Source organism: Cibotium barometz, chromosome 25, assembly GCF_041138505.1.
Source record: "Cibotium barometz isolate CiBa-2024 chromosome 25, ASM4113850v1, whole genome shotgun sequence".
NCBI classification, from domain to species: domain Eukaryota; kingdom Viridiplantae; phylum Streptophyta; class Polypodiopsida; order Cyatheales; family Cibotiaceae; genus Cibotium; species Cibotium barometz.
In genome coordinates, this window is record NC_141070.1 from 28,301,149 (window position 1) to 28,315,676 (window position 14,528).

The 14,528-nt window shown below is 41.7% G+C and overlaps 1 protein-coding gene and 1 pseudogene across 1 annotated transcript in view; one reads left to right on the top strand and one right to left on the bottom strand.

Moving 5' to 3' along the window:
* Window positions 1-1,803: 1,803 nt before the first annotated feature.
* Window positions 1,804-1,922, bottom strand: LOC147624430 (5S ribosomal RNA; annotated as a pseudogene).
* A 1,264-nt stretch (window positions 1,923-3,186) lies between these two features.
* Window positions 3,187-14,528, top strand: part of LOC147624431 (uncharacterized) — a 94,023-nt gene continuing 82,681 nt past the window's right edge. Inside the window, exons 1-2 of the mRNA XM_086819962.1 lie at window positions 3,187-4,008; window positions 4,120-4,289. Of these exons, the coding sequence (XP_086676088.1) occupies window positions 3,191-4,008; window positions 4,120-4,129 (828 nt within the window). The 5' untranslated portion in view covers window positions 3,187-3,190 and the 3' untranslated portion in view covers window positions 4,130-4,289. The remainder of the gene's footprint in view (window positions 4,009-4,119; window positions 4,290-14,528) is intronic.

Below are 14,528 nucleotides of genomic sequence, written 5' to 3' on the forward strand. Positions count from 1 at the left end.
GCAAAACAGGCTTGGGATATTCTAGCTGGTTTGTATGCAGGTCGTAACGAGGCAAAAATCGCTTACCTGCGTAAAGAGCTAGAATTAAAGATTATGCAAGAAGATGATGACATGAATGTTTTTCTTGCTCAGATTAAAGATTTCAAAGAACATTTGATTTCTGCAGGTGAGATTATTCCTGATCATTCTCTTGTGCAGACTGTTCTTGATGCTTTACCTGAGACATATCAGACTTTTGCTTCCACGTGGAGACTTCTTAATGAGGACAGACCTGATGCTGTCAAGTATGATACTTTAGTCAACAAGCTCTTGCAAGAAGTGCAGTCCAGACAAAACAGGGCCAGGCAGCGTGTAGTTGATCAAGCATTTATTGCTGCCCAGCAGTAGAGAAGAAGTGGTAAGGCAGTCCCTTCCACTGTTTCTTCTCTTATTAGTAGGTCTGCAACTTCTTTTCCTTCCACAGGTAGCAACAATAAGTCTGAGAAGGCTCTTGATAAAGGCAAGAAAAAGACCAGGTGCAACTATTGTAAGGCAAATGATCATGTCATTAAGAATTACCCTAAGCTAAAGGATAAAGAGGCAAAGAAGAAAGAGTCAAATGCAGCCACAATAGCGGATGCTTCTACAAATGCAGATTCTGCAAATGTTGTGCAGGATACGGTGATAGTATGGCATGGGGTGACGGGGCTTCATAGCTCTGGGGCGTGGTGACGGCATGGCACAGGTTTGAAGTGGGCGGCATGGTTACGGGGCATCATGGGTGCGGGGCCGGGGGGCTATGCATCGTCGAGGTGTGTGACGGAATGGCACGGGTGCCGGGCGGGTGTGTCCCATTGCTTGAGGGCGGCACAACATGGGGCTGCTAGGGGGCGTGACGGGGCGGGGTGGCACAGGTCTAGGGCTGGTCACGGCTCAGGGTTGTGACGGCACCGCACAAGCGGGCTCGTAGGGCGGTGGCGTGTGGCACGGCTCACGGGCGTGATGGTACGGCACGGCGGCATGGGTCCGTGGGTGGCAGGGCTAGGGGGCATCATGGCTTGGAGGCATGACGTGGCGGCACCATGGAACGACGATGACGGGTTCGGGAGGGGGGCGTCATGGTAGCGCATGAGTCAGGGTCGAGGGGCATCACGACAGCATCACGCGAGTTCGAGGCGAGGGGGCATCATGGCGGCGGCAAGACACGAGTCCGGGGCCGTGGGGCATGTCACGGCTCGAGGGAATCATGGCACGGGTACGAGGCCGAGGGGGGGATCATGGCACGAGTCTGAGGTGGGGGGCGTCACGGCATGCGTCTGGGGTGGGGGGGCGTCATGGCACAGGTCCGGGGGCATATGACGACACGGGTCTTTGGATGGGGGTGGTCTCACGGCACGGGTCTTGGGTGGGGGTCGTCTCACGGCTTGGGGGCGTGACGGCATGGTACGGGTTCGGGGTCAGGGGGCGTCTCACGGCTCGGGGGCGTGACGGCACAGCATGGGGGTCTCGGACGACCCAAGGGGCGTGACGGCACGGCACGAGGGTCCGAGGCTTGGGGGCATGCAGGTACGGCATGGGGGTCTAGGGCTCGGGGGCGTGACGGCTCGGGGGCGTGTGGGTACGAGCAGCCGAGCGGCACACGTCCAGGCCGAGGGGCGTCATGGCACGACGCGAGTAGACTCGGCAGGGACGTCTCCATGCGATGGCCAAGGCGTGGGGAGGGGGGCTTTGCAGCCTTGTTCGGCGGGTGATGACAGCACGCCTCGAGGAGGGGTTATTTGTTTGACGGTATGGCCCGGGGGGTTCTTCGGCACTGCCCAAAAAAGGGAGCAGCACCAGGACTTCCCGAGAGGTCACCCATCCCAGTACTGTTCTGGCCTAGGTGAGCTTAACTGCGGAGTTCTGATGGGATCCGGTGTATTAGCATTGGTATGACCGCACCACATCAAGGAAGCGAACCCGAGACACTACAACACAAACAGAGGAGGAGGTTTCCCATATTGTAAACATTCCACGTTTCCAAGGCACCGAACGGGGTGTTCTCGGATGAGAATAGTCCTCCGCGCAAATCCACCCCCCTGCGGGGGACACTTAGACAAATACTCATGCGCACATCCACCCAAGTCTAGCACTGTGCAGAAATTTCGACAAACACTCCTAGGTACATCCGTCCAAGTGCATGCAAGCACGTTTTGAAGTGCAGGCACCGACCCAGCACGAACACTTAGAGATAGCAGAGTCCATTCCACTCATTTCCACCCCACGAGCATTCTCACAATGTCCCCCCTCTACCCCTTACATGGTGGCCAATCTTAATATGGCGGGCGGGTCTTGGGGTGTAGGGGTTACACACTGCCAGTTCCACAAAATTGAAGAAATGAACTAAACCCTTCTCTGATTAGCTGGAGAATGAGTGTGCCATACTTCGGCAGCTTGGGAGGCCGTCCAAAACTCCTTGAAATTTGGCACTGATGTGGATGCCAGCAAGGATAGAAGGTGTGCAATGTTATGGCAATGTGTAAACATCTGAGCACCTAGATCCATTGTGTAAACATGGTGCTATTGGTTTGTTTTTGGTTGAATATGGTAGACGCACTGTCAGTGTGTAAACATGCTGTATTGGTTTGTTTTTGGTTGAATGGAAGACGCACTGCGAGTGTGTAAACCACCCAAGTCTACGTAGAAAAATGACGATTTTGGCAGCTTGCAGTAAAGGACTGTTCTAAGCTACCAAACGTTGCATCGGCTGTGGCATAATGCCAACGTGGTAGCAGAGAGAGTGTGTGTGTGTGGACCAAAATAGCCATAACCCTTTTTTTAAAGGTAATGCGACATTGCGATATGATTTATTGATACCCACGCACATGCTACACACATAAAGTTAGCTTCGACAGGCGTGGCATCAATTGGGCTAGAATTGCAACACTGCAGGTGATTCTACATTCACTAGGCCCACACATATTGCCATGACCCCTGCTGCTGGCAGATATCTCCATTTGCCATCAGCTTTTGAGCGTAGCGCTACAAAGTTGTAGACCTGAAAATGGAATACCGACCCTTTTATTCACGGGGAAAACCAAAATTAAGCTTAGCAAACAAATTTTCCTATTTCTCATATATAAAATTTAGAAATTTTTCCGCTTTCCAGGTTTTGAGGGCCGAAAAGGCCAAATTTCAGCACTGCTGATTAGGGTTTGAACGAGGGTTGTGCATGGCGTCTTGCAAGGTTGCTCCGCACATCTGCCGACTGGGCGCTTCCCTCTTGCACCATGCAAGAGGCTTCTGCCACAAGGTCGATGGTGTCTCAGTTCTGGATCTCGAGAGTCCTCTACCGAGAACATCGTTAAGTCTCCTCGGGATTCTAGAGGAGCACGTGATGGGCTCCGGGAAGCATCTTGTTTCCATCCTGAGGGAACGTCTGAAGGAGGAGAAGGAGAAGCAGGAGAAGGAGAAGGAGCTTCATCTTCTCCTTCAGAAGCAGAAGCAGAAGCAGAAGCAGGTGGAGCAGAAGGAGAAGCATCTCCTTCTCCTTCTGAAGGACAAGGATACGCTGCTGGAGGTGCAGGATTCGCTTCTCAAGAGCGAGCGAGAGCTCCGGGCTAGAGGCAGGTTGGACCTGCTGAGAGCGAGGGGGCTAAACGACACCCGTGGCCTCTTCGAGCTACTGCAAGAGCGCCTGGCCGTGGAGCACGTGATCAAGAGTGCCAGCATTAAGGCCCAACCGAAGGGCACGGATTTGTGGGAAGCGATTCTGAAATCCGATGCTACCTTGGCAGCCAGCATTGAGCGGTGTACCAAGGTACCCGCAGCAAACACGGCCAAGCAAGCGCTGCACTGCTATAATGTGTATGGTGTGTTGTCGCAGCACGTAGACGCCGGAAAGCTGTTGTCTGAGCTCCAGGTCGCCAAAGGAGGAGCAATAGAGTTTGAGAGAGGACCTCTGTCGCCAGAGCAGGTGGAGGTTTTTCTGTGCATGGGAGCGGCGGCGAGAATTAAGATTGCAGAAAACACATCTTCGTATACCAGCAGGTAGACCTACTATTCTTCTTTGTCCTTGTATGTTTATTGTTTCAATGTTGCTCTTATTTGTTCATTGTTTGAATGTTGCCCGTATTCACTTTATTATTATCGATCGGACAGGTGCTTCTGATCAAAGGATGCTGAAGAATGTCTTTTTGTGGCCAGCTTAGGGTGTAGGGTTAATTGAGTAATATTTTTCCTTAAAAAGGGACTCGACATAATACTATTTTTTGCTGTAGTTTTGTACTGTTGTTAGTTTTGCTGTAGTTTTGAAGACCCCTTTTAAGGAGGTACTTATTAGTGGATCTGCATATGTTAGGATGCCTTGACAAGATTATGTTATACACATGTTTTTGATGCTGTATTGCTGATGGCTAGCTGCACAGGTTTGTATGGCCTTTCTTAACATATGCATTTTTTTATACGCTTTGATGTTTTCCCTTAAATATGTAGAGTGATTACGATGTAAGGCTTTGATCGCATGCCGTTTGACTTTGGCAAGGTCTCGCCGTTTGACTTGGCAAGGTCTCGCGCTTACATTTGTTTATGTGGTATGTTCACGCAAAATGGAGCACTTGTCATTACCATTTTTTTGTCCTGCATTTTTTAATGTCTTTTATTTTTTAAATATATTCTCGTGTTGCCTTCACCCTCAAAAGCTCATTGTGCACTAGGGTTGCCTTTTGATGAGTGGCCTTGCCTCCCTTTCCCTTCCATTTTTTATAATTTCAATGTTATTTTTAACAGGCAAAATTAAATGGTGCAGTATAAAATGGCTGAAAGCCCTCCATATCTGCAGAGGCACAGACAGGCCGTCAAAAATGTACAACTTGAAAGAATTTCAAATTTTACAAGCTATAATCATGTATTATATAGTATAGTCACATGGCATTTCATTTTTTACACCTCACTGACTTCTAAATCAGAAGTCTCCTGTGCGACCACCAGGATGGACTCATCCTGCTCTTGTGAAGATGAAAGAACAGGGGGATCATAGACAGCAAGAAAAGCAATCTTGGCATGAGACTTCGTACTCTCCTATGTTGAAGTATCTGAGCCATCTGTCATTGATGAAGTATCTGAGCCATCAGAGGAGGATTGCTGCTTTGCGTGAGCTTTGGCTTTAGCTTTGTGGGAAGCAGCCTGTCGAGCAAAACATTTGGCCACTGAATGACCAAGGCAGCCACAAAACTAATAGGAGTCTTTCATCCTTGAACCTTACCCTTGTCCTCGGTAACAAATGCAGATTTCGGCTTCCCTTTGCCTCTCATCAAGCACTTATCATGTAAGTACCTCAGGACCTCCTCAATAGAGGGGAGAGGTTCACGAAAATATATGACATCTTTCAAAGTATCAAAGAAAGAAGGAAGTTTACCTACTAACTTATGGACGGGGTTATTGATAGCGCTTCTAAATTCTTTAAGTTGTCATATAAGCCGAGAGAACTCCCAAATCTTCTCAGGGACATTGTTGGAATCACTGATCGCCATGAACTTCTTAAGGTCCGTTTCTAACTTGGCAATCTTTATGGAAGAAACAGGATCATACCTCCTCTGAATCTCTAGCTAGGTTTATTGTCCGTCCCTCTCGTAGTCTAATCAAATTCATTCGGTTTAGTTCTAATAACAAGGATTTCCTTCAGATAAACATCTATTTTTTAGTAAATACCAATTTAGTGATTTAACCAAATAAAATATCTAAAGATATTATTTCTACCATTTAATTTCTCAACCTTAATTCCTTAGGTAGAATTATGGTGGAAATTCATCTTTTGACACTAAAAATTAATTCAAATTCTTCTCTTCTTAAATATCATAAAAATTCTTCTTTTAACTAAATATCAAATTTTTTTTTTGAATAAACTTGAAATACCTCCTTGTCCCATTTAATAAGTGCAATCCAAATGTCATGGGAATTTTTATTTTATCATAAATTAAATCTATCTAAATTTTTTTTTAAATTAAATAAAAATATTCAATATTTTAAATATATCAAGAATTTTTCTTTTTTCATTTAAATGATTGAATTTCAAATATGATGGGAATTTCTCTTTCATCATCATTTAAATCTATTCATGCATAAAATAATTTTAACTAAAATTTTTCTTGAAAATTACATAAAAATATCCATTAATACTAATATGATACGAATTTTACTTTTTTCATTTAAATGATTGAATTCCAAATATGATGAAAATTTCTCTTTTATCATTTAAATTTTTCATGCATAAAAATAATTTATCTAAAACTCTTTTTTAATTTTAAATAAAATATCTATTATTTTAATATTTTAGTTTTTCTCTTTCTTCATTGAAATACATGGATCTCCATTAGCATGAGAATTTCTCTTTTATCATAAAAATAAAATTACTAGAATTTTTTTTCTCTAATTAACTATTTATGCATAATCATTAAAAATTAATTTTTCATGAATATGATGAGAATTATTCATTTAATATAGGATGACCAATCCTAAAATATGGTAGGAAGTCCTCTTTTCACATTATGCATAAAAATGATTTATGTGTTAATTTTTAAAAATTTTGTCATAGCTCCGTTGCTATTACTGATAATTTTGAATAATTTTGAAAAGCATAAGGTTTAGTAATACAATATGATAGAATAACTATCATTTAGACCAATATCCAATCTATGGACTTGATTCCTAAGTTTATCATAATTTAGGTAACATAAAAGCATTAAAAAGCCACTTCTTTGACCTCTAGCTTTGACTAGCATAGAGTTGGCTTTTAGATTTGAGAATTGCTTCATGAGAAGCATCATTTGAATATAGAATTGGTCATAAGAATGACCATTTCTTAGGGGAGAGAGAGATATGCTTAAAAAACATTCTAATTAAGCATAAATATAAACTGTTTATGGTTAATCAGTAGAGAGCTTCATTTGCATTGAAAAACCATTCAATTGAATGCTTCTCAAGCTTGAGAGGGGTTGAGAAGTGAAAAACATTTATAAGATTAAGAAAAAAGACCATAAAGTCACACTTTACCTTTCGTTTTGCTTGATTCTCTAGTCTTAAGAGAGGTCCCCAACCAATCAATTGGTTAGTATGTTGAGGAAAGCTCCAAAGAAGGGTGAAGAGAGAGAGAAGCTCCAATCTCTCCAAATTGTAGAGGGTTTTTAGAGGATAATAGAAAGCGATCATGGTGGATAGGTGGCTTTAACTTCCATCTCTCTCCCCCTTCTCTATTTTTCTCACCTTTGATGATGTTGGATCTGTGTGTGTGTGTGCATGTACGTTATAAAGAGCTTCACAAGAAGATTTCTATCTTTACCTGTGCACATGTGCATTATGGAGAGCTTCATAAGTATAATTCTCTCTCTCCATATGTGTGTGTGTGTGTGGGTGTGCATACGCGCATTATGAAGAGCTTCGAATAAGCAGGGGGATGCATAAGGTAATAGAGGATTAGGGTTAGGGTTGAAGGGAGAAGAGAGTGACGGAGAAGAAGGAGAGAGAGAGAGAGAGGAAGGGGGAGGAGGAGGAGAGAGAGAGAGAGAGGGGTCAAAAGAGGGTGCTTGTCGGGGTGAGTTTAGGTTGTCCCCCAATGACACCCGTGTCTATTGTCTCATGATGTTATGCCTTGCTTGAGGGCTAATCAACATGCGTTTGCACTGAACATCATTTCTTGTAGGGAAATCCAACCATACCATGTTAGAGTCTTCCAAAGGAACCAATGAACAAAACATTGAAGTTCCAGGTTACTTTAGATACACTACTCGAAAAATCGATGACGATATGGAATTTACATTCCATGTCACCCTAGATTCCCTTCAGTATGATGTCATCATTGGTGGACCTTGGATAAGTGAAACGTTGTATTCACTCGATGAATTCATGATGCAAACAGTCACCTTGAACACTCCTGCTATATGCAATGTACAATTGCTATTCTGAAAGGAAGAAACCTTGCAAGAGTTGGAACTTCTAACATATCTTACTGAAAAGATCCTTAGGATCTTGGTGGGATTGGAAATTTCAAATGAAATCACCACAGCTCAATCACAACTTTATCCAAAACGAGAACATTGTCTCATGACTCTCGACGAGCTATGGGATTTGTTAGGTCAACCAACACTCACGGCACATCCTGAAAGAATGCCATGTCGGGGGTACTCTAAACACACAATGTATATTGAAACTAACCCCCTCACTTGCAAGTTTTTGGTGGTTGAGTATGTGTTGGAAGCAAATTTGATCTTGGGGCATACATGGACTATTGCTGACCAAGCACCACTGTGCTTTGCTAGTGATAGAGTCATCATGATGGTCAACGACAAAAAGTTGATAGTACCATACTACGATTCAACTTTAATGGATATCTATGATGCTGAACGCAAAAGGATACAAGCCTCTTCCACAAAAGCCCCTCTACACCATGACCTACCATCTACGTCAACAACAACTAACTCCGATAAAGCCTCTACTCCTTCAACCTCATCCTCACCTATGAAGTTCGATGCCAAAACCTTGCAATCAATAGCTATTCCTAAAGAATTTCCCAGAGCTCCCAACCATCTAACTCTAACAGGGAACTCAAAGGAAAGACTCCGACTCCTATGCATCTGCGTCAACAAACCTTCGCTTGCAAAGGAGACAACCACATGCTCCCAGGCCTTGTCATCGACAGTCACTCCACAAGAGACTCTGACCTCATCATCAACAATGCCAATGAGTCTCAAACATGCAACCTTAGTGCCAACCAAAGTTAAGGAGGGTCCCAAATCTTCCACATCAACCCAAAAGAAAACTCCCCCAAGACTACCACAATCAGGATATCTTAATAGTATCAAAATGTGGATGGAGAAGCAACTACTTGTAGCTCAAGGCTACTACGAAGGTTCCAATCGAATTTGGGTGCCTCGACAGTCAAAACCTCTTTCTCAACAAAGCACTCAAAAGCCAAGGAAGAACAAGAATACTCCACAACATCGTCCACAAAAGCCTATGCGAGTTGCGAGTTCCTCAAAGAACTCCACAAATGCAACAAGTGTGGGTGCCAAAAACATTGCTACTGCAAGCACAAGGGTACTACCAAAGAAATACCAAAGCTTGGGTCCCCAAGTGCATCACAAAATCCGCTAAGCTCGTACAAATAAGGAAGCCTCAACACCAAGCACATCGGCAACAACCACATTACAGTGTTGATCAAAGATGGGTCCCTGTGTATGTACTTCAACCACATTACAGTGTTGATCAAAGATGGGTCCCTGTGTATGTACTTCAACAACAAGGATACTATGATGGTAATTCTATCATATGGTTGCCAAAATCGAGCAATGTGAAGAAAACCTCACCCCACCGACCTCAACCCCAACAACTTCACTCACCTATAGTTCGACAAGAATGGAGGCCCAAGAAACAGCAAGCAAATCCCTCAACCACTCTCGTGCATCCAATAGCAACACAAAAGCTTGTCTGTTCAAGCAAACAATCAGCACTCTTCCCTACTACCTTGACATCATTTCAGCAACAAATTCAAGATCAAATATTGAGACTTAAGAGCACATCAAGAAAAAAATAACAATGCTCATCACCCCTCTAGAAATGATAAATGATCTATCCTAAGCAAGTGCAAACACAGTTGGTTAGTCCCTGCAGATTCACGTTATGACTTTCACGTCTGTAATTTCATGTCATAACTTTTACGTTTGTAATTTTACGTCGTGACTTTCACGTTTGTAACTTCACATCATGACTTTCATGTCTGCAACTTCACGTCATGACTTTCACAGTGCAATTTCATGTCATGACTTTCACGGCTATAATTTCCAGTCATAACTTTCACGTCTGCTATTTCATATCATGACTTTCACGTCTATAGTTTCACGTCATGACTTTCACGTCTGTAGTTTCATATCATGACTTTCATGTCTTGGATCTTCACATCATGACTTTCACGTCCGCAACTTCACATCATGACTTTTACGTTTACAACTTCATGTCATGACTTTCACGTCTGCTAATTCACGTCATGACTTTCACGGGATGCAATTTCACGTCATGACTTTCACGTCTTCTATTTCACATCATGACTTTCACGTCTATAGTTTTGCGTCTACTCTTTCACATCTTGGACTTTCACAACTACTCTTTCATGTCTATAATTTCACATCTTAATCCTTCACGTCTAATAATTCACGTCTACACTTTCACATCTGGTCTTTCAGGCCTCAGTGATTCACGTCTTAGCAGTTTATGTGGAGAAAAAAATGAGGTCAAAATTTGTAAATTCAAGGAGTCCATCTCAAGGCTTAAGAACTTGCTCTCATCATGGATTAAGCCATATCACACAATAGCCACTATATACTTGTTAAGTTTATTGCTTTACTATTCTTTTGGCTAAATTAATGTAGCAATTGCTCCATGAGTATGAATCCATAACTCATGCACTGGAGAACATTTGCACCAAAACCTCACCATCAACAACTTCCAGGTACATCTCTGGATAGGGGGGCCATGGTGGGCAAAAGCCTTGTCAATGGTACAACCCATCACCTGAAATTTTCCTTCAAATTACAAACCTCTCCAAATGATGCCACTATCTTCAAAAATCAATGATCTTCAATCCTTAGTGAAGATATCTATATTAGCCTGCAAGTGGACGTAATTCTTTCAATCCTCACCAACAAGTGGCTACGTCAATATAGAGCAGTTCAACAAGAGTCTATATGACTCAATTCTTGGACTTCATGTAAATCTCCTTCTAAGAGCACTTAAATATACATAAAAACATAAAAAGCACATTGGAAGAAGAAGACAGGACTAGGTCCTACTCAGCAACATTTGAAAAGAATCCTGCCACACAAAAGGGACATCATCACAAGCCGTTAACTTCAAATGATGAATGTCGCTTCAATGAATCAAATGAAGAACTAAGAATCACCATCTCGTTCTAATGATTATGTCTACGTTCCTCTGGATCCTTCCCTCTCTTCTCTCCCATTATTAACAGCTCTTAGTGTCCCCACTAACAAAAATCACATGTAACCTTGTCGATGATTGCCAAAAACAACGTGAGCCAAAAAAAACAAACAAACAAACAAATGTTCACACAAATATAAAAATGCAATCACTCGCAAAAACCCCCCACCCTGTTAGGAATTCCTAATACATAACTAACCTCTTCATTCATTAACTAGCTTTTCTTATTCCTTCCAAAGGAACACAGACCATTGAATATCATTCAACATCAAAGCCATCGACAAAGCTTGTTCATTCTCCCCACACAAAGGTCTTCAACACGATCACGACGAGGACGCGATCGTCATCAGGAAGGGGGGAATGTTAATCCTTTTCTAGGAGATTAACAAGAGCTACCTCCATTATCTTACATCAAGGAGTCACGATAGATACACCAAAGGGTCATACATTAAGGATATCAAGCAATAGTGTCCAAAGCCTAAACTTGGACGGGCACTCGCAATGGTGTGACGGAGTATTTATGGTGATTTTCGCTTCAAGAGTGTGTGGTAGCAAGTTAGTATGAAGTCCCAAGTGATGTACTTCATGGATATATTATGAGAGCAGTCATTGTAATGGCATTAGGCCTCCTATAAGCCTAAATTTCCCAGTCGGCCACAGTATAAGTGAGTGTAAACACTTATGGCCATGTATATAAGTGAATTTCTCTCATAATACAACATACTCTCCCATTGTGAAATTGAGTCTTGCTCTTGCTAATCTCTCTCCCTTATGGCCATGTATATAAGTGAATTTCTCTCATAATACAAAATACTCTCCTATTGTGAAATTGAGTCTTGCTCTTGCTAATTCTCTTGCTAATCTCTCTCCCTAATGCATGCTAGTGAGTGTGTGTGAGTGAAGTGAGATGGGAGGAGGGATAAGGACCTATAGTGCAATGCGGCGGTGTGACAATGCTCGCGGGAGACACGGTGGAATTGCTTCTCAAGGAGTTGTAGAGCTTGGAGACCTTGAGGGTTATGAGCTCGGCCATTGGAAAGATCCTCACGACAGTTGCGGTTCACCAAGTAAGCTCTTATTGGATGTATTTCAAAAGGAGGGTTAGGGTGAGCCTTAACAGGGTCACACAATAGCTACAGATGGGCAAGGAGAATAAATGGTAGGAGAGGCCTCTTTGCTTCCTAGCACCCTTAGTCCTGAAAGAGAGAGAGAGAGAGAGAGAGAGAGAGAGATGGAGACATAGGGTGTTACAGGGAGAGAGAGTGATAGAGAGAGGTAGAGGGAGTCTAAGAAAACGGTGGAAAAGGACTTGATTTTTAACAAGCTTCAATTTGCAAAACCTAACCTTTATGAAGCATTTCCTTAGTGCTTTCTTACATCACTTCAAAAGTCGTTCTTTCTTATCCAAAATCAACACATTCCATTTATTTATTGACCATTTTGTACTTTGAATGTATTTCTCTCTCCTTCAGTTACATTACTATAATCATTCTCCTAGTTTTCATTTTTGGTTCTCATAGTAGTCAATAAAAGGAAAACAATATAGATAGGTACTCTACCATTTCATCATAAAACTATATGTTTATCATAGAAAGCATGATGCCTTTCTAGTGCTGAAAAATATAAGCAAAATCCCTTTGCCAATTATAATTGAATACATAAACAATAATTTAGTGATCTAAAACATAATCAAACAGCTCATTATACAAATTGTGATTGAACACATAAACATTAACTTAGTTATCTTATGTATTTGCATCTAGATACAATGCAATTTCATTGTTTTTACAACTATACCATGTGATGAAATATATACAAAGAAGAAGACAACAATTAGAACAGGAAGATCAAGATATTTCATCACTTTCCTGCTCCAAATTCAATATAGTACATATGTACTTTTCCTTCTCATTTATGATTTCTATCATCACATAGCTAGTACAAGCCTGGTAGATTACTCTTAATATAGAAGTTTGATTAAACAATAAGGGAGGCTTTCCCTCAGCACTATATGGCATGGGGTCATTAATGAGCCCTAAGATGGTGGCCTTCTTATCTTATTATACAATTCCTTGTACTTTTTCCATGCTTTGATCCTTTATACGGTCATGCCTTAGCCCTTTTCTTCCATAAGCAAATCATTTCTAAAAATTATGAACCAACATACTACATTTCAAATCTCTATCTAATAGTATAAAATATTACTTTACGTTTTCTATTATGAATTCATGAGACTCTTCTTACCTAAAGCATGTCTAATAACCTTTCATCTTAAACATTATCTTCTTCATATTAACAAAAACAAGTCTATATCTGTACAAGCATACTGAAGTGAGGAATACAAGGAGAATTTAGTACTCAATGACCTTTGTTCTTTCAAACATTTACTTAGTTCTCATTGGTTTGGCATAGTATTCTTTCTGAAAGATGATTTTCTCATGGGTGTTTAACATACTCCTTTGCATCGCAAAATCAAGTGGGCCACCACAATCCCAACCATAGCACCCTTTTGGCTATGGTATCGCCCAAAAAGAGGCCAACCGCTAGTCCCACATGCGCTTGTTCAAAAATTTTGATATTACAAACTATTTAATCCTATCACAAACAAGGTCATTGTTTCAAGGGATGTAGTGTTTGATGAGAATTCAATTCATCCTTTGGTCACAATTATGTCAATGTTGACATTTTGAAGGATTATTTCCTTCTATTCTACCATCTTCTTCTTCTTCTTCTGCCACTCAGTCGGATTTGCAGCAAGGGAATTTTACATCATTTTGAGGCTGCAACACCTTCTACCAGTGCTTTCATTCCAAATCAGCTTGAACCACTTGATGATGAAGCTCAAGACGAGCTTGAAGAGGAAATTTGCAAAGACAGAGAGATAAAAATGAAATAGAGCAGTTAATGCCAAAATGGTTGCATAGAACTTTGAGGGACATCAAATTGACTGCACCACTACCAAGCAAAACAATCTCAAGTTCTCGTACCTAGACAACTAAGTCAACAAACATTGCTTCCTCGTTTTTTTTTTCTTTCTTGTTTTCATGATGCCAACAAGCTTAAGTCTTTAGAAGAGGCTCAAGATGAAACCAAATTGGATGCAATCCATGCGTGCAGAGATTTCTTCCACTAAGAAGAATCAAACTTGGGATTTGGTCAATTTGCTAATTGGAAAAAGGGCAATCAGAACCAAGTGGGTTTACAATGTCAAGAGAAAGACTGATGGATATTTTGATCGTTTAAATGCCAGACTAGTAGCAAAAGGTTATGCTCAGAAGAAGAGCATTGATTTTGAAGAAACTTTTGCTCCCACATCCCAGATGACTACCATCAAGTTAGGTACTGCAATGGCTGCACATTTTGGATGGAAAGCACACATCAGCAAAACAACATTTTTGAATGATGATTTGTAAGAGGAAGTGTACGTAAGTCAACCGACAAGATTTACTAAACGAGGTCAAGATTACAGATCTTGTTGCCTCAAAAAGGCATTGTATGGTTTGAAGCCAGCTCCAATAGCTTGGTACTAGAAGATTCACATGTATTTGACCAGCAAAGATTTCAAGAACAATCCAACAGAAAGA